Source organism: Hakea prostrata, chromosome 10 (assembly GCF_041222555.1).
Source record: "Hakea prostrata isolate BN-2017 chromosome 10, UWA_Hpros_2, whole genome shotgun sequence".
NCBI lineage: Eukaryota > Viridiplantae > Streptophyta > Magnoliopsida > Proteales > Proteaceae > Hakea > Hakea prostrata.
Window position 1 is genome coordinate 39724391 of NC_142609.1, and position 20789 is coordinate 39745179.

Genomic DNA, 20789 nt, shown 5'->3' on the forward strand with positions numbered 1-20789 from the left:
CATGTCCAATGAAAGTTCAACTTTGGGGCGTCTTTGTTCTTCAAATATAAAGTGAGGTGTCAATGTATAGCCTTTGTTTTGGGGTGTCAGAGTAAATTGCTCCACATTTTTTTAGGCTTTTTGATTAATTTGATTGAACCATGATTTAACCTAGTTCAATATGGTTTCGGTTGTTGGATCGATTTCAGTTACAGCAATTAGTAATATTTCAGTGTAATTAGAAGTTAATAGTTACCACAGCTCCCACAATTTTCGAAGGAGCTGTGCTGTCTTTGAGTCCTTTTTCTGGGGACAAGTAGGATAATGTAATTAGCCTTTAAGCCCCCTCATCATGGGAAGAGTAAAGTTGGCTTGAGCATTCGAATTCTATTGTTTGTGCAATCTGCTAGCAGCTGCTACATTTTTCTGCATAGCTAATTCATCTAAGTTGGTGGGATTGGTTGGGCAAATAATCCTGGAGCCTAGAGCTTCTACAAAGCTTTCCTTATAACCAGGTTGAATACCATCCTCTCCATTATTGTCTGCTTTCCAAGTTTCTGATTCATACAAGCTGTGCTGCTATTGAAAGACTGCAATGACAGTGAGTTAAATTTGATTTTCTGAAACTCTCAGTCTCTTGACCTACAAGGACCAAACGAGCAAGGTGTTTTTTTTCTGGAGGTCCTACCAGCCATTTTCATCCATCAGATCAGCCCCATATTTGGAGCATCAGACCACCTCCATTAAACTCCAGCTTGATCCAAGTTGCAGCCAAAGCACAACATTAAAACCCTAAATTCCAGTCCTTTCTTGAAAGTTTGATCTACCCAACAGCCCTAATCCTCTAACCCATCCAACCATTGGAATTCCTCAAGATTAGGGTTGTAACCTAAGAGGCCATTTTGCATCATGCATGTAAGAACACTACCGGACCACATAATGCTTTGTCATGTGGTTTGCCTAGTTGTGTCGATACATGAATACGCATGGTGCTCTGTTGGGTTGTGCAAATGTATCTAAACATTCAACAGAAGTGAGTGGATATGGTTGCAAGAAGTGCATTTGTGGCAGGAAATTGTTGTGCAGATGTGAGCCACAGTGCTTGTGACAATAACAAGCATGTTGAGAAAAAAAAACAAGTTGGGATTGGTTCATTGACAATACTGACTCTAACAACCCCAATGTTCTCAGTTTGCAAATCTCAGCCAAACAAAACATTCAGGTATGTGATGACTTTAAAATTTCATACCTTGGGATTAGAATCTTTATCAGAAGAACCCAATTCCCCACATGCAAAACACTGGTGTTGTTTATATTGACAATTCTTGCATAGGAAGTTTGTGATGGCCTGCAAACAACCATTGAAGGTGTAGAGTTTACAACACAAGAGATGAACCACAGAAATCAAAGAAAGCAGGGAAAAAGTGAGTATAGAAGGTACATACCTCCACCTGAAACCTGGATAAACCAAGGGAGTCACACTCAGACTCCGCGCCATCCTTTTTGGTTGGATGAAATGACCTCAAGCACCTTCCTTCGCAACTGCCGGAAAAAATAAAATTTTTAATTTAAAAAAAAAAACCACAACATTTAAATGTCGGACCAACTAATGTAGGACAGCCCTAGAAACTAGGGTATTCTACAAGAAACAGGATCCTAGGCCAAGTAAGACACTACAAGGGATGAGGGGAGGGGTTTGCACAGCACATAATTAAATTCACTTAGAACAATACAGAATTAAAATTCTGCAAACAAGATTATAAGTAATATGCAAATATCTAATGACTCAAGAGAACAATTAAGAATCCTTATTTGATTAATCAATGCTACTAGGCAAGGGGGTTAGGCGCATTACATTCTAAGAAATAAAATTTTCAGCAAGTAATAATATGATCAGCTTTATTCAATATAGGTGCAAGTTTACATCCAATGTAGAAAGATAAAAGAAAAACTCACACTCCTAAACTCAAACCAACCAACATATAACCAAACATCAAGTAGAAATTAGTTAGGAATAACAAATATGTAACTAGCAGCCTAGTAATAATCAATCAACCAGCATGGGAGCATTACTGTAACAGATGGAAGGTGACGATGAACAGAGAAGTAAACAAGGATTGGGAGAATAAATATTGCAGAAAACAATTCTGCCAGTATGGTTCGACAGAAAGTAGGACTGCCGTGAGGCTTTGTAGAACAAGAGGGAGTAAGAAACAAGAGGAAAGAAAACTGTTCAGCAGAAAAACAGTGGCTGCCACTGGGATGGAGAAGAAAAGAAAAGTAAGAAACAACTAAAACTTTTTCTGTAGCAAGAATGCAGTCGTGAGGTTCTGGAGAATAAGAGAAGATTTTCCAGGGCAAGAAAACAAGGCTTTTTTGAGAAAATAATAGTAAGTCTAAGAAAAGAGGGTGAAAATAGAATTTTCCAAATACAAAGGAGCAGCAAAGAAGGAGAGAGCTTACCTGTGGAAGGAGGAGGAGGTTCCACCAGCAAGAAAGAGAGAGTTGCAAGTTCAATTTTTCTTTCCTTTTTCTTTTTTCCTCCCCCCCCCCCCCAACCAATTCTTCAACCCCCAAATTCTTGGGGCTTGCTTATAGAGTACAATGAGTTTCCTACAATAGCCTTTATGAAATAAAGAAAAGAGATTAACTCAAATCCCAACTGAAATAGAAACTTTCCTAATCTACCTCATACAATAAAATAAAATCCCAATGACTACTAATACCGATGTTATTCAAAAAAAGGGGGACATGTGGACCAAGGCCCCAAGGGTAGGGATGACACTTTCTAGTAGCCAAACTAAATCAAAAGGTTCCGTCGCCTCCGCCTCCGGTAGTAAGAAGTGATGGGTGGGCATGGTGTGAAGTCCCCATCACCTACTATAAACAGAAAAGCATTTAACCACATAATGCTGGCCAACTGACCCACATCCATAAGAAGGCCAAGAAATCATGGCCCAACAAGTTATTCTCCAGTGTTTTAAGTAAATTGAACCAGGTTCAATGTTGGTTCAATTTTTTTTAATTAGTGGGTCAGCTTGGGTTAGGGTATTAGGGTCTTTTCTCTCAAAATTAGTAACAATCAGTGCTGTATGTAGACCCCACACATGGAGGGAAGTTTTAATTTGCTCATTAAAAGTAACGGGTAGTGTGGCATTCAGATAAAAGGTAGGAATTATTTCATTTTAGTGAGACTGTAGCCCACGCAAGGTTTCTATTATGTTTTCCACTCCAATTAGGACTCAAATTTTAGGCTGTTTGTCCCTTTGAAATCCCCACTGTGGGATGGCATTCAGATAAAAGGTAGGAATTATTTCATTTTAGTGAGACTGTAGCCCACGCAAGGTTTCTATTATGTTTTCCACTCCAATTAGGACTCAAATTTTAGGCTGTTTATCCCTTAGAAATCCCCACTGTGGGAAGAATAGAAGAGTTTTGAGATTGGAAAGTATTCTGCGTGCAACTTGGCTGTTCTGTCTCCCATCCTGGGACCTTCAACTGATGATTGCAGTCCAGCTTCGCATGGCTATGGTGTTTAAAATCCATCCCAACTAGGTGCTTAAAATCCTAGAGGATCCTCCTTTATCCAAGATAACATAATACAACCTCAAACCTTTCTTCTTCCCCATTTAATTTATCTTTTACCAAAACCTACAACTCCATTATTGCAGAGCTCATAAGCACAGTTCGGGTCTCCCAATCCAGCTACCCAAATCCTTACAAAATCCATACACGTTCACCCGACATTGAATCAGACGTTTGGTCTGACTTGTAGCCAAACCTGACCTGCCTAAACCCTAGATTCCATCATCTTCAACTTCCAGAGTTCACTAAAAATGCGTTCATTAGAGTCCAAATCTGAAAATCCACTTAATTTTGAATCATATCTTGGAATTAATCTACTACCACCCACACTTCCCCCAGGTTTCATCCCCAACCTATTCCAATAAACCCTAGAATATCCACTCCTAAGTTCCCTCAACCAACCCCTACTTTTTAGGAATGTTAGGATCAACCAAATTATACATCAGTCCATCCAAAGGACCTGCCAAATAATCCCCTTACAACCACCTTTAATTCTGATTTGTAAAACTCGTAAAGAAAACACCCAACAGCCCCAACCCAGAGCTACTATATTTAGCTTCAATTTCACCGAATCCTGGCAGATTTCCTACTCTGTTTTGTCGTTACAAATAGGAATCCATCGTTTAATGTTGGTCCAGATTGGGTTAATTTGGTTTATTTGCTGGTCCAAGTTAATTCAAGGTCAAAATAGTCTTCTAGCCTATTTCTCTTTTAAATTATTAGCTTTTATTTTTACCAGATTGTAATAGGAGCCACAATCTCATGCAAGAGCTCAAATTGTATTTTGTTGGAAGTCCTTTCAAACAACTATTAGTTTGTTCAGGACTTGGTTAGTAGGATTTTAGTTCTGTTGTCTTTAATATCTTCTAATCCTCCATTTGTGAGAGTTGTTAGTCAATTTTCCAAGTCCTTTATTTATCGGCTCTACACTGTAAGGCTTTAAGCCCTTTGCATACCTGCATCGCGGGACAAATAATCAGATTGATTTATGTGATTTCTGCTTGCATGATCAGATGTTTTCTCTTTTGAAAGTTTGAAAATTGGTGTTTCAAATTTAGATCAAGGTTCCTTAATCTTTGAAGTTCAAGTGCCTGAGATCCTTGGCACTTAAAGTCCAAGATAGTTTGAAGGATTTGGTGAGGAAGGATAATGTAGTACTGTATTTGAATGATCAAAACAGTAGCCAAATAGGACCTTTCACAGGGAATCAACTTCAGATTTGATAGACTTAAGATAAATAAACTTCAGATATAAAGGTAGGCTGAAAACCGGAGTGGTAGAACAAGAATATTGGTTTGAAGAACAAGGACTAAATAAGTCTTCAAAACAGCAATAGACTATAAAGAAGAAATGGATGGAACAATATAAGAGAATTAAGAGAACAATAATGACAACAAAGTAACACCCGGGCTTCACACCGCAAGGTGGATCGATTGGGTCAAACACCAACCTACCTTGATTAAACACAAGGAGTCTCCATAGAGAAGGAATGCTAACAAAGCAATTTGATTTCAATAGATCAGTTGTTTTTTCACCATTTACATAAGTCTCTTTATATAGCATTCTAAAGAAACAAAAACATTAATGGTAACATCCAACCACTAGCTAACACAACCTACTACAAACATTAATGGAAACATCCAACTACTACCCAACACCACTAGTCAAAACAACATTGGAAACATCCAACTACTACCCAACACCACTAGTCAAAACAATAATGAAAATATCCACCAACTATACCCCACCACTAACCAACACCACCTACTAGCTCCTTTTGTTGACTTTTCAAAGCTAGACTTGGGCTTAGTTCAAAATAGTGGGCTGATATTCTTCTTCCACTAAAGTGATCCAAGTCCATGAAACCATGGGCTCATTTTAACCCACTCCAATAGTCCTAGCCCATGCAAGCCATGGGCTGTTTTGGGTCATGTCCTTAGGCTTTAATGGGCTTGAGCTTTGGGCTTTTCTCTCTTTTGTATCTGCTGCCAATTCTGCATCAAAGGATATGCATAGCTTAGGCCTTGTGATGTAACCAGCCAAGGACAGCCCAAGAAGGGCCGAAGAAGGGCCCAAGCCCACTCAAGATTTGAGGCAAGCCCTAGGGGGACGAACCAACACGGGGGCATTTTGGTCATTATCCACCCTGGATCGGGTCCTATTTAGCCAAAATTAGTCCAGTTATTTTTGTGGAGTCCTTCGCTTATTCAGTTAGAGTCCCAGTTTAAAAGTTATGTGAGAGTTGTAGTTTGGCAAATGTTAATTAGTTGTGGATAAGATAAGATTTTTTATCCAACAGGGTTCTTATCTTTTAGGAGTTTGTTAGGTTTTGCATTGTCTTTAATTATTTAGATTCCAATCTAAGATCAGCAGATGGATCCTTATCAATTAAGGATTCCCAGTTCGAGTCCACTTCTTGGAAAAGGGCTATAAGCACCCCCATTAGTCCCATGTAATTTCCAGTTATGAGTTAATGATATTGGGAATTGAAGAACGGCTTGAGAGAAGTTGTGGGTTCCCAAAGTGGGTGACCCGCAGCTGCATGTCAATGTTTTCTGTGGTTTTAGTTCTTCTCCTTCTCCTTCAATCTTCAGCAGCAACTCAACTTCAGTCCTTCCTCCAAGTACAACCCTACACTTCCCCCATAGCAACCATAGCCACTTCCTCCCCTTCCCTTTTTCCTGAAAAGGCAGCAGCACCTTCCCTGCCATAAGACCCACCTCCCTAGCCCCTTTAGACCCCCCTTTCCACTTCCTTTAGGTCACCCCACCCTTGTGATAGTAATCTGCAGTTAATCTCTAACTTAGGTTCTGTTTTTCTGAGTTTTGAAATTTCTGCACTTCATCTTCCACTGAAGATCTGCAGAATTCTTTAAATCTCTGAAAAATCCTAGTTTAGATTATCCTGACCTTCTTAAAACGTCTGAGACATCAAACCCTCCCTCTGAATTACAAACCAGAAAAAGACAGACCCCAACCACATCCTGGCCAAAACCTACCCTAACCCTAATTTGAGTTTGAATTTGAAATTGAAATTCAATACAGTAGTTTCAGACCTGATTCTCAGTTACAGCAGGGTTATCTGAAGCCTTAGAAGACCCTAAAACCCCTGAAACGTCTTTCCCTTTTGCTGGAACTCCTGGGCAACCCTAAGAATCCAGGGAAATTACCAAAGTACCCCTAACCCAAGATTCGGGTCAACTTCTCCTTGTATCTAGCATCGCTTAAAAGAAGCTGATTAAAAGGCAAGAACCCATGTAGCCGACCCCATTTAGTTGGGGCAAGGCTTGTTGGTGTCTAAAGTCCAAATCCTGCTGTACTGTGGACTCAGTTTTCCTCCATTTAAGAACCTTCATCAACAACCTAATTGCAAATTCAAATCAATTTATGAAACACTCATTATCAGTAAGTTCCTACTGGATCCTAATCCCAAACTCTATCTCTATCCCATTTTAGTTAAAAAAGACCTTTACAGATGAACCCCATTCCAGCCCTAAAACCTTCGTTATACATTCCTCACAGTAAAACCTGCTATTGCAAAATTCAGGGCCCATTAATACTCAGTAAGCAACCCACCTTTTTAGAAAGCATTCTCCCATAGTTACAAGCAAAGAATCCCCCTCTAGACCCTTTGACCTATGATCCTTGACCTAACAACCCGCTATTTGTATGAAACCTCAAAATCAGCTCAGTTTTACAGCAGTCCCTCCCCAGGGCCCCTATACCAATCCCCTAAAATCACAATTCAATCTGAGTTGTAAATGCACAACAAAAGGGCGACAAGCCATACCTGAGAGCTCTTATATTTACTTCTATTCCATTGGATACTAGAAGATTTGCCAACTTTCTTGTCTATGACAACCAATGCTGCATCAGATTGGCATCAAACCCATGTTTGAACCTACCAATATGAAGCTGGCTGAGACAATAGCAAAGCTGGCTGCTGACCGGCACAATAGAACAAGCTTGAGCAGCTTGCAACCTCTAATTTAACAAGGCTTGACCACAGTGATAAGAGGACCTTCATTCCAAACTCAAGAGGACACAAATCCTACTAGAGGCTGCAACCACCTCGTAGAACAAGAAAGGCACCAATTGTAGTCCCAAGTCCACATTCCGTACAAGATTGAGAGTGAACGTGATGGAAGGAATGCCGTAGAGACGGAGAAAACAGATACAATAAATCCCCATTTATGAGAGTGGATAGAGAAGATGATTGTAACAATCCTCTCCATAAAAGGGAAGACAGAGGGAGAAGACCAAAGAGCGCACCCAACGTTTCAAAGACTACGTGAGGTTCTATTTCATTGGAGACTGTGGCCACAACACCAGAAGACAAGGAGTTACAAACAACTCCAAAAAAATTTAATTAACCATCAATGCTTGGGATGCCAAAGATCCTGGATGCTAGATTCAGCACAGTAAATTCAGGCAAACAAAACACAATGGTTATAATGATTGGTGATTAAGCAAAATGAACCATCCTGCAGATCTATAGATTCTATATGTCCCTTATGTTCGGCTTTGATGAAACACACTACAGGGAGAGTATTCACACTCGTTCACTTCAACCCACTTTACATTAGAACAAAGGGAGCTAAAACACGAACTTGAACCAACTCGAATTCTTACTTAGGACAGGTCTAAACATTACTAGGATGGGAAAATCTGTAAATAAAGTAAAATAAAAAATATTAATAAAAATAGAATCAACATTGATAATACAATGCCCCTGCATCAACAGTACTTCTTTTTTGAATGAATTGCATCAACACTCAACAGTACTTATCTGCTTAAAAGTAAATGATGTAGACCTCTATAAAAAAATCATAATTGAACGCGTGAAGTACATAAAAGGACGGAAGATTAAAACAACAAAATGGATACCCCTCTCGAGTGAGAAGTAAGCATGCGGGTTTAATTTGGCTTTTTATTTTGCTTCAAAAGCAAATTTTGAAATGGCAGTGTTAGGATACTAATATTGAGGAGCGTACACGACAGGAGTAAAGTATGAGGGAGTTATCGAGGATCAAAGTAGTTTGTTAGGATTGCGAGCATTGGGGGGGCTATATTAAGCGGTAGCGAGGGACTGGATCTGGGAGAGAAAAAAGGCAAGCTCGGTCCATATGAGTGGGGAATAACCTCAGGTACTTCGGGCAATTCGGGTGATGCTACAGGATAGGGAGGTACCTTTTGCAGACTTGAGTAACTATTATTGTGTTAATTGGGTACTTCTATGACAATTTCCTTTTTAACTCCTGATTGATCATTCAATTGCAGTGTCTATGTGGTATTGCAACATTGCCGGGGAGATTGAGGGAGGGAGAAGCATCATTCGAGGGAGTGATTATTTGATTAACCCAGGGTATTACAGAGGGTCATAACAAGCAGGATTTCACAAGTAATGTTGAAACCAAAAAAAAAAATGACAATAAAACATCAAGATCCATTAGGTTAGAAGCATACCACAAAATGGTACCTCCATTGTCACAGATAGCACAAACAGAATCAAAAAGCTCATTCTCTTCATCAGATTCATCTCCTTCCATATCTTCATCATCAACTATAAATTTACGTTTCTTTGCATCCGGACCAGATTGACCATCATCCTGCAGACCATCCTTTTGATACGGATCAATTGCTTAAAATGGAAGTAAGAATATCAACCAAATAAGAGAAAGGGACGCTATTGCAAAATAAAATCTAGCAAGTAAAACAGTAGCACTAACCTCACTGGAAATCCTCTTCCGCTGCTTCTTCTCCTCCAGAAATGTAAGTAGATACTGCTTACAACATTATTACCAAGAAGACAGTAAATATCTTTTAGGTTAAAAGAACCTTTGCAAGCAATCACATAAATAGTTAAGTGGTTTATACAATTTTTTCTCCCATTGACCATAGAAGAAATTTTGAGCAAAATGTCGAAATTTTGAGCAAAATGTCAGCACATTTTTAAAAAACGAAATGAAACTCAAGGTCAGGCATCCGAAATGTTTTGCATGGACCAAAACAATACGACATTCTGGTCGATATGACACGAAATTTCGTATCTTTTGGTATCGGCCTAAATGATACAAAACAAGTTACAAAAATAAACATTTTCGATCGATAGCTGCGTTATTTCGCAGGTATCATGATTTTGGTCGATATCGCCTCTCAGATTTCGACCTTTTTTCAAAAAAAATTATTTCTCTTGGATTCTACCCCTATTTCACATAATTTCTAGAACTCCATTTCATTCAAACACTAGATTTGGTCCTATACGACATTCCGGTTGATACGACACGAAATTTGGTATCTTTTCGGTATCGGCCGAAATGATACAAAACAAGTTATAAAAATAAACATTTTCGATCGATAGCTGCGTTAAGGTATCATGATTTTGGGCGATATCGCCTCTTCAGATTTCAACCTTTTTTCAATATATATATACCTAATTTCTAGAACTCCATTTCATTCAAACACTAGATTTGGTCCTCCATTTGTGGATTTTCTCAAATCTTGCAAAGTGAGTAACCAACTTCCACCTTTTTTTATTTTTGTTTTGTTTGTGTTTTAAATCTCCTTGGATTGCTTCCAAATTTAAGTGTGTTTACTTTAGATTGTTGATCTATGAATTTGTAGTGTCAAAATCAATTTTTGGTTCTTCCTCCTATTTTTTTATTTTTTTGTTATTAAAAATTATTTTGTAAACTATGCATATTCCTAAAAATGTATATGCCTAGTAGATGTATGAGCTTCAAATTAATGTATGTAAGAGTTGAAACACCGTATTGTTGTGATGCTGTTGAATCAAATTTTTTTCTTTTAATTATATATTTTAACTTTTTTTTTCATATATTTAAATAATTTTAAAAATATTGAAAAAAACTAATTAATACCTGTTTTAAATTTGAAAATAGGAGAGTATTAGTGGAAACATGTATGCAATTATTGGAGTATGCTGTGGAGCTTTTTAAGATAATTAGTATGTATTTATATTTTTTAAAATTATTTAGATATTAAAAATTCCTTTTTTATATTAAAAATCAGAGGTTATTATTAGAAGCATGTATGTAATTTTTTTGAGCATTTTGTCACCTAGATTTGAAAGTTTTCAAATCAACCATGCATTAAATTATTAGAAGATCTCTAGGGGGGAAAATACATATTGACTTGGAAAAACAAAATGGGGGGGGGGGGGGGGACGAAACCCAATTTTACATATTGACTTTTAACATATTCATAAACTATATATATTTTTCCGTTTAAGAATCTTAAACTATTCAAATTCCAAAAAGACAAGATTAAAACCTACTCTTTCCCTTTCAAAGTCATATCACCTTGGAAGAATACAAGAGTAGAAGAGTGTTTAACAAATACACTTAGAAAAAGAGAACTAGAGAAGACATCACTCACCTATGTGTTCTCCTTCTCAAGTCCCAAACTGTGTTCAGTTTCTTAAAAAGCCTCAAACTCAAAAAGACTAAAACTATGTACAATTTTCTCCTTTCACTCTCTGTTATTTTTTTAAATCTTAACTCAAGGTCTCAAACTCAAGGTGTGCATCTATTCTTTCATTCATTTTCTGTATACGGTGTTTTTCACTTTTTTATAGCTTACTGTCACGGCCTTAGTATTCGACTAAACCAACCGTGCCAGCATTTAGGATCAACTCCTACTAAGTCAGCCTTTAACCCCTCAAATGAGTGAGTATGACAGAACTTGAAGAGAGCTCTGAGAGAAAGAATCACTTGTATTACTTGATTGCTTGCTTGATTTGTACAAATAAGGCTCACCCCTTCTTACAAGTGAGTAGAATAGAACAAACGGTTAAGATTATGAACTAGTGTCCTCCATCTAACAATGGAGAACCTTTCAGACTTCTAGATATTTCTGAGGGTTCTAGACTCTAGATATTTGACCAAGTCTAAGATCCTTCAAGATTTCTCCCAAGTGCGGACTCTTCTAGATGATGGTCTAAACTTGGCCCACTACTAAGCCATGTGTGGCCGTCTCATTCTAACCCGTGGGGCTATGATGGACCACGCTGTCTCATTCTCCCCCGCCTAACCCATCTACGTCCTTGTTGAATCTTCCTCGTGGGACTTTTGTAGTTGATCTTGGAACTGCCACAAAGATTCTATTGATTCCCAATTTGCTTCGCTCTCTAGTCCCTTCCACTTCACCAAATATTCCCGACTAGGAGGTACTCCTCACTTCCACATAACTCTATCCTCCATCATGTAATCGACCTCCTTGTTATAGGAAGTAGTCACGCTCATTGGTGCTCATTGTCACTCCACGACTTGGTTCCTCTGCATCTCCATGATATTGCTTAAGCATACTTGCATGGAAGACCAAGTGAATATTTAGCTTATGTGGTAGGCTGAACTAATAGGAAAACTTGCCAACCTTCTTCACAATCTCGAACGGGCCTTCATCCTCACCAACCGTTTGTGCACCTTCCTTAGGGACTTGAATTGTTGAGGTAGAAGCTTCACCATGACTAAGTCCCCAACTTCGAATCTCGCAGGTCGTACATCTTTGTCGCCCCATTTCTTCATATTCTTTGTGGCTTTGTCTAAGTATGAATTAGCCACATCTACCTTCTCTTGCCACTCCTTTGCAAATTTGCACATCGAGGAGCTCTTCCCTATCTAGCCAGCCATCATCGTGTGCAGCGTCTATGGTTGCTGCCCCATGGCAATATCAAACAGACTTTGATTTGTCACCTCGCTCCTTTGGAGATTGTAGGAGAATTGAGCCACATCGAGCAACTTAACCCAATCTCGCTAGTTGGCAATCACAAAATGCCTTGATAACTCTAGCAAGTCGTCGAAACGCTCCATTTGCCCATCCATTTGCAAGGGGAAGCTTGTCGAGTGTCGTAGTGTTGTGCCCGGCAACTTGAAAAACACCATCCAAAACCTCCCCGTGAAGCAAGAGTCATGATCACTTATGATTGATTGTGGCACACCCAAATCCTTGACAACATTCTTCAGGAATAGCCAAGCCACCTCTTCTGTCGTGCAATTCCATGATGCCGCCACAAATGTGTCATACTTTGAAGATCTATCAATCCCCATAATCAACCCACAACCTTCGAAATTAGGTAGAGTGCTTATAAAATCCATGAATACACTCTCCCAAGCTCGACTCGGTGTAGGCAATGGCTCCAACAAACCCCTTGGTGGTTGTTACTCCACCTTGTCTTGTTGGCACACAAGACATAGGACTCAATGTCAACTCTCACTCAATGTCAACTCTCATATGAGACCAAAAGTATGTTGCCTCCTATACTGCACAAGTGCGTTGTTGCCCCAAATGTCCAACCCACTTGTTGTCGTGGCATTCTTGGATAAGATTCTTCCTCAAGTTATTTCACTTAGGAACATAAATAGTCCTCTTCTTAGCATCAGCACCCCGTCTTTCTCCCAAAATCGTCTTGTCTTGCCCTTTTTGACTCGGGCAATTAAACTCTTAGATATAGGATCATGCTCCAGCCTCCTCGATAAGGCTCAATAGTGTGCTCTTCTAAGGTGTTGCTATAGATGACAATGTCATCCAAGTACACCACCACAAACATGTCAAGGAAGGGATAGAATATCTTCTTCATCAAGGTACAAAACGTCATTAGTGCATTGTTCAACACCCGATAGTCGATGCACAGCCATAGCAATTGTGCCCAGTAGGGAGCTTTTGATGGTCATATGAAGCCTGCATCCAGTAACTCCTTGAGTTGCTTCCTCAATCTAACTCTAGTGGAGACATTTGTAAGGTGCCATGCCTGGTGGTTTGGCAACGGGCTCCAACTCAATTACATGGTCCACCTCTCTCCTAGGTGGTAACCTCTCAAGTAACTCTGGGGACATCACGCCCTTGAACTCGTCAAGGGTCTCCTCAATCTCCATACCCAACACCATTTGAAAATCATTCATTGGCACCAACGACAAGTCTACAATGCCCTTCAATTCCCCAATGATCATCTTGACCCCACGAGCAACTCCATTACTAGGGCGGGCTTGCAAGTTGACGGCTTTTAGCCATCCTCCCTCCTTGGTCATCTTCAACCCCAATCTCTTTGCCTACTCCATCAAGACAAAATTGTGCGTAGCTCCCATGTCAACCATTGCCCTCATTGTATTGTTGTTGACACTCGCCTATACATACATCAACCCCTTTTGTGAGGTAGGAGCCCTCACCTCCAAAGCCTTGGCCTCCGTTGCCTTGGCCTTGATCACACCAACTGTTGTAATGACCCCATGTGTGTGTCATCCACACTCTTGTCTTCAAGTAATGCATTGAGGGCCTTCCTCTTTGGCAAGCGCTAGCCTAATGTGGATTGTCACAAAGGAATCACTTGTCCTTCGGTTGGAAATTCTTCTTCTTGTCTTGTTGCACCTTTCCATCCTTGCATAAGAAGGCCTTGCTTATGCCTTCCTTTGTGTTCTCAGCCTTAAACCATTTTTCTCCCCACCTTTATGACTATTACCATTCTTGGCCTTAACTTGCTCGCCTTTCATAAACTTCACCAATGACTCCGCCACTGCTATGGCCGAAGCATGGTCTTGCACGCCATGGCATTGACGCTCTTGCAAGGCCCAACCTTGGAGACCATGCATGAAGTCAAAGAGTTTCTTCCTCGGTCATACTCAGGACCTCCAACATTAGCGTAGAGAACTCCTTCACATTCACATAGTCCCAAATAGACTATGTGTGCTTTTAACCTCTTGATGTTTCTCCTTGCCAAGAAGGTCGCATCCTCCGAATAAAATTGCTTCTTCAATTCCCTCTTGAAGTCCTCCCATGGGTCTATAGTGCATGTACCCCTTTGCATGTTAACATACCTTGTTTGCCACAATAGAGTCGCGGTGTCAGTGAGGTAAAGCGTCACGGTCTTTATCTTAGTAGGCTCGTCGTCAATCGCCAGCACCTCGAAGTAACAATCCATGTGCCACAAGAAGTTATCAACCTCCCGAGCACCCATCTTTCCCTCAAATGCCTTGGGCTTTGGCACCTCCAGCTTTGGCGCCTCTCCATATAGTTCCTCTAACAACCACCTTCCTGCATGTCACCAACTCCCCACTCAACTCTTCAACACCAGCTTCCACCGTGGCAACCCTCTGCAACACTTAACCTTGAAAGGCCTCAAGTAGTTGTTGCCTATAGTCTATGGCATCAAGAACACCCAAAAGGGATTCCTTGAGCACATCGACCCGTCTATCGAACTCCTTCCTACTTTGCTCCTCAATATTGAGACGCTCCTTTGTCTCAACCATTGCCAACTCCACCCGATTAGGCGTGACTCCATCTTACCACCAACGTCAACTGACTTCTCTTTAACCTTGCACCTCTCCTTGTTGGCATGGGTCTCCCTCCCACGGTTATGCTCGCTTGCCACCACATTGTACACTTCGGACTCACTAGCCATGATGCTTCCCCATAAGCTTGACTACTCACAACCAAAGCTCTAATACCATAAATGTTGTAGCCTTAGTATTCGACTAAGCCAACTGTGCCAGCACTTCGCTACAACTCATACTAAGTCAGCATTTAACCCCTCAAATGAGTGGAGTAGGAGAGACTTGAAGAGAGCTTTGAGAGACAAAATCACTTGTATTGCTTGGTTTGTACAAACAAGGCTCACTTGTATTTATAGATGAGGTCGTGTAGCACGAACAGTTAAGATTATGTACAAGTGTCCTCCCCCTAATGGTGGAGAACCTTCTAGGCTTGTAAATATTTGTAGGGAGGGTTCTAGACTCAAGATATTTTAGAAGGTCTATGATCCTTCTAAATTCTTCCCAAGTCCCAAGTATGAACTCTTCTACATGATGAGCTAGACTTGGCCCACCAGTAACCTTCTTTGGATTAGGCCATATGTGGCACTCTCATCCTAGAGCCGTGGGCCTATGATGGATCGGTCTGTGTCATTACGCTTTACTATGAGTTCTGCTTCAGCCTTCTCTCTTGCTTCTTCACATGTTTCCACTTTTGCATTGCACTTCTCTGCTTCCTTTTGGAATTAAGATGTCTTCCTTGCAACTAGAATAATGCTTTGGTATTACCTTACTTGGCAAAGCTAGCTCTTCTAGAAGGGGGCAGGTTTTGGAGAAGGAAATAGGGAGTTGCAGGTTTTTTTGGGTTGGGAGAAATTCCAGATCACTGCAAGGTGAAGAGGGAGAAAGGGGAAGAAGAATTGGAGCTGCATGAAGGTAAGGAGGGAGGGAGAGGGTAGGGTTGGGTGTTTTTTTTCGGTAAGAGGGTAGGGTTGGGTTGGGGATGATGTACTTAATTATGAGAGAGAGAAGAGAAGTAGTAGATCTTCCGCAATCAGTCTCACACACCAGCCACAGGCTGCCCTCCAAGGGAACCCACTACTCAATAGTCATCCCTCAATTCTCAGCTTTATTCAATCATGTATAATCTGCCTTTACCTCTAAAGCTATATTATGGCCTTGTACATTGAAGAAAATCAAACTAGGACTCAACAAATAAAGAAACCTACTTAGGACTCCCCTAGGAATAAACTTGAAGAGGAATTCCTGCACCAAGGAAAAGCGGCAGCGCCAAGCGGGGGCGCGGCGAGGGACAGCGGCGCGGCGGCAAGCGACAAGCGGAGCAAAAAATAACACAACAAAACATAAAAACAAAGACAAACCAACACAACAACACACAAAAAAAAAAAAACACAAGAACACAAATGAAAAAACCAAAAAATAAAAACAAACCACCACAGCACAAAGACAAACAAAAAGAGAGACAACGAACAAGGAAAAGAAAGAGAAACAACACCAGAAGGGACACCAAAAAGGCGACCGCAAGACGAAAGAATGATGTATCCATCCTAACCAAACAGGCGACAGAAAAAAAGACACACGATTCCAAGTAGTATAAGATTCAGATTATCAAGTTGAATAGGCAGCCACCGGCCGGGCCCGGTCATGCAAAGGGCCCGACCAAAAGGCACATATTTAAATAAAACGCATTGTAGAATAAACTTGTTTAAAAAAAAAAGAATATGCACAAATTACAAAGTAAAAAACGGTTACTAGCATCAGGCGGTAATGGCGAAAGGCGGCAAGCGGAGGCCAAGTAAAGAAGCGGCAAGAAATGCGTAGTTGCGGCACAATTTAGCGGTCAACCGCGCGCCTAGGCGGCCGCTTAGGCGCGCCTAAGCGGACGCTTTGATAACCATGCTTGTCACACTAACTCTCTTCACACAATTAAAAGAGGAATTCTAATTAGAATTTCTCTTCTAGTTGCTTAAGTAGAGTTCTAGTTCAAGAAGGAATTCTATTTCAAATTGAATACCTAAGTAGTCTTTTATTTGTTTATTTTGTCCTATTTTAAAATTCCTTCTTGTAAAAAGGGGCTATAAATATAGCCCCACTCAGCTGCAACAAGTTAAGACTGGATTAATAAAATTAAAAACTGGTTTGAAGGAGAATAGGAGTCATGGGTTGCAAGGAGGAACTCTATGCCTGAGTGGCTTAGTTTCTGCAATTGTCCCCATTCCTTTTCTTCTTAGCCTGCGGCAGCCTAGAGACAACAGATACAGCAACCTATGAGTGACCAGACCACTCCCCCATCAAGGAAGTTCAATGCTGTACCCACAATCAACCCTATCACCCTCTCCCACCCCTTGTGCAGAACCCCCCTCTTCCTCTCTTCCTCGCCTGTGGTAGCAGCAACCTATTCCCGTACATTAAACCCTAAATCCCATATTCCTGCCACCCTATTACCCCTCCACTAGGATCGCATCTCCCTTCTCTCTCTTTTCGTACTTCCAAACTCATCACAGCCCCATTCTTTTAGTTACAGAAAATTCCTGCACTTCATCTTCACCCTCAAGCCCCTTCGAAACCCTAATTAACTAAGATCCCTATATTCCTTTAGCCATTCACCCAAAACTCAAACCCCTCTAGGATAACCTTCTTCCACCCCCTCTCCACCTTTGACCTAAACCTAGCCCTAGCCCTACCCTAAAAACCCTAGATTCCTCATTCCCTAACCCTAGCTTGAAGAATAATTCTCCATATTAAAATTTGGTTAAAGCAGATTATTTTTCTTCAATTTCAGACCTAACCCTAGCCTAACCAAACCCTAGAACCTTCCCCTCTTAAACCCTAGACTCCCCTACACATTGCTCCAAGGTTTGGAACTCAAACCCCCTTAGTTGCAGACCATATAATTAGTAAAAAAACAGCTGCTGCCCACTATGTTTTCAGCTAGAACAGCCAGATTTCAAACCCTAAGTTGCCTACTGGATCCTAGAGAAGACCCTATGCCTGTATTCCAGGGTTACATCAGGCTGGCTCGGACAAGATCCAGGATATTGGCTCCAAGTTGATAGATCCAGGATATTGGCTCTAGTCGATCTCCTACCAATCTAGGTCTATATCTCTCTATCAACAGACTTTTGGTGAAACCCCAGAAACAAAATGTGAGCAAAAGAACCCAATAATACGAACTTAGATGAGAATCATTTTCACTTGAAAAGGCTAGCAAGCACCCAAAGCTACTGCAGAATGAAGAAAAAACTGAAGACTAAGACAGCAGCAGCACCCACAATTTGTTGTCTGGATTCGTTGAAAGACAACAATTCTACTCCTTCCAATATACAAAGATCAAAAAAGAGAGAACCAACAATAAAAAATCCCCCCCCCCCAAGAAAAAAGGATTTCCAATGACAGAAGCTTGGATATACATCAAATTATTTGGTCAACGTTTTGTCTAGTTTCAATAAATTCCCAGCATTGTGCGAAATGAAACCCATCTGATTAGTAAGTTTAATGAACTAACCATAATATACTACATCTAAATGAATAACAAAATCTGTTCATTGGGGATCAGCTAAAACATTGAAGGAAGTATAACACCTTGGATTTTGCCAAGTTCTTGTCTCTTTGAACAGCTTCACGAATGACAGGCATGTTATCCATCAGATCATTCTCAGAAGGTAGGCCATCATATGTGCTGCATAATTCATAGAATCCAATCAGATCTGCAATGACCACCATGACAAAATCGACAAGAAAGAGCATCTGCTAATATTAGTAGTCATACCAGAAAGCTTTCCGCATGTGTTCCCACAAGGATTTGCTAGATGTCTCTGGATTCTTCCTCACAAGGTGAAGGCAATGCACTGTGATCAAGATTGTCCTAATTATATCCTCATAACTCTTCCTTGGTTTTTGGAGATTAATCCAAGTTTTCTCCTTAGAAAGCACTGAAATTAAAGGCTGTGCATCCAAAAGGTCAAACTTCCATGATATAACCTGCTTATAGATTTTCTGAAGCCCGTCAGCTGTCCCATGCAAAAAGATCTGCCTTTTTGTAAATTCAGGGCTCTCACTGTCACTCCACTGAACAGGCAAAACAGAAAATGTAATAGGTTCGTCCTTGTCATCTACAAAATGATAATTTGCAACAGACTGTAGCACAGTCTCATCCTCCCCATCTGAAGATGACATCATTTTCAGAGTGCACAAAGATAACCACTGACAATATCACCTTTACCTTGCAACCTAAAAAGAAGATGCATGTAACATTCAGAATCCACAAAAATAAGACTAACAATCCCACCTTTGCTGCAACTTGGAAAGAATATATCATATGAGTTTTCAAACATTTGACATTCATACATTAAAGTGAATCAAAACTCCTATTCATTAAGTGTGTTATGAGTGTGTTAAGATATAGTGCGAGATTTTGGTCTAAACCACTGTAACATCAAGAATTTTTATCTCAACAAAGGTCAAAATGGAAAACAATAGCAATACAATATTTCAACAGAAAATTCAGAATTTCAAGCTAAAATTGCAGATCCATATCAGTATTGGAAACCATTGCTAGAAAGGCACTGCATTGATCAAGATAGGACTAAAATTTGACCATTTCATTGGTCTTGACGATGTAAGAGGCTATGGAAAGTTCAGGGATGAAAAAAAAAGTTATCTTTACAGATTACTTACATATTTAGTTGTCACTAATAAGCCTAAGCCACCTAAAGCATTGGAGAGCCACCTAAGCACTTAGACAACAAGGATCCCGATTTTCCTCTTCAACACATCAGTTATATCTAACAACAGCCAATTAGAGCTTCAGATTCATGAATTTTCAGCAGTATGAATATGTAAACAGCTCATTAAAACAACAGCATTACAAGGCATACAATAACAACAAAATCTACAGGGGTAGGTTTAAGGGTTCCAAGAAATAATGAGACATCGATGACAATACCCACGGGTCTACAGTAAATTCTTACATTTGAACAAGAATGAATGAAGAGTACGTATTCAATTGTAAAGAACTGAGTATAATTTAACAAAGCCAAATGGGTGGGGGGAAGGAACTGGAACGAAACATGTAGTCTTTCCAAGAAGTAGATTAACAAGAAGGTGATGAACTAGGTTTAAACTAGTTTGACAGGATAGTCACTGGACTGCTAATCATGTGCATGCAATTCAGGGTTAGGATAACCAACGAATGTACAACCCTAGCTTATTCACAAAGTGATCCTACCTCGAATCACTTCAGTCAATCGAAAAATCCATGAAACTTTCGGTAATTCCCTTCACTGGTTTTCCAAGTCGCCTACTGAACCCAGATATCGCGATCGCGAGTCAATCAGCGCCTCCCTTTCATAAACCTTGAGGAAGACGCAAGAATAGGAAAACTGAAATGACTTTCTTCAATCGCAGTAGAGCAAGTTCTCCCTTCTTCTGCTTGAAGGTAGTGTCATCGAATTCCTTTCAAAGCCCCCTAGTTAATAAAAAAAATCTATCACCGCTTTATGTGATTGCGCTCTTCGACAGTTTGGATTTTTCATCGCCAATCACCCGGCATTGGATCAAAACATGCGTTCGAGGACAGTAAGGGATTCGGACAGAATACTCCAACCCCTCCTTTTCCGAAACCCGAGCAAGCTGATTTCTCGAAGGGGTTAGGGTTCACAGGTTCAGCAGTTGTGAAATGAAATTTGAAGTAGATGGCTCCCGTCTTCCGTTTTAACCTCAACTCTGTCTCTTCCTTTTCTTCTGGATTTTTTCAAGTTTTTAATTTATTCGGCAAATTCTTTTATTCTTTTAATTCTACAAATTATTCCATGCATCTCAGCTGCACCCTACCAACTCCATCATGCATCATACATTGTAAAAAAAGAATAACGTAGGGTTACATGCATCCTGCAATAAAGATAAGAAAAAAAAATTGTTTCTTTTTGAGTTTTTTGGAAAAATT

The 20789-nt window shown here is 40.1% G+C and overlaps 1 protein-coding gene across 2 annotated transcripts in view; it reads right to left on the reverse strand.

The window, feature by feature from the left end:
- The window catches only part of EDM2 (ENHANCED DOWNY MILDEW 2), a 61275-nt gene extending 40707 nt beyond the window's left edge, over window positions 1-20568 (reverse strand). The window contains exons 1-7 of one of the 2 annotated variants that reach the window (XM_089138981.1): window positions 20073-20568; window positions 18615-19075; window positions 18428-18524; window positions 9293-9346; window positions 9030-9184; window positions 1425-1521; window positions 1229-1327 (exon numbers count right to left, since the gene is read on the reverse strand). In XM_089138981.1, coding sequence (XP_088995107.1) covers window positions 1229-1327; window positions 1425-1521; window positions 9030-9184; window positions 9293-9346; window positions 18428-18524; window positions 18615-19024 — 912 coding nt within the window. In that variant the 5' untranslated portion in view covers window positions 19025-19075; window positions 20073-20568. The remainder of the gene's footprint in view (window positions 1-1228; window positions 1328-1424; window positions 1522-9029; window positions 9185-9292; window positions 9347-18427; window positions 18525-18614; window positions 19076-20072) is intronic. The other variant, XM_089138982.1, reaches the window with a different exon arrangement.
- Between the last annotated feature and the right edge of the window lie 221 nt (window positions 20569-20789).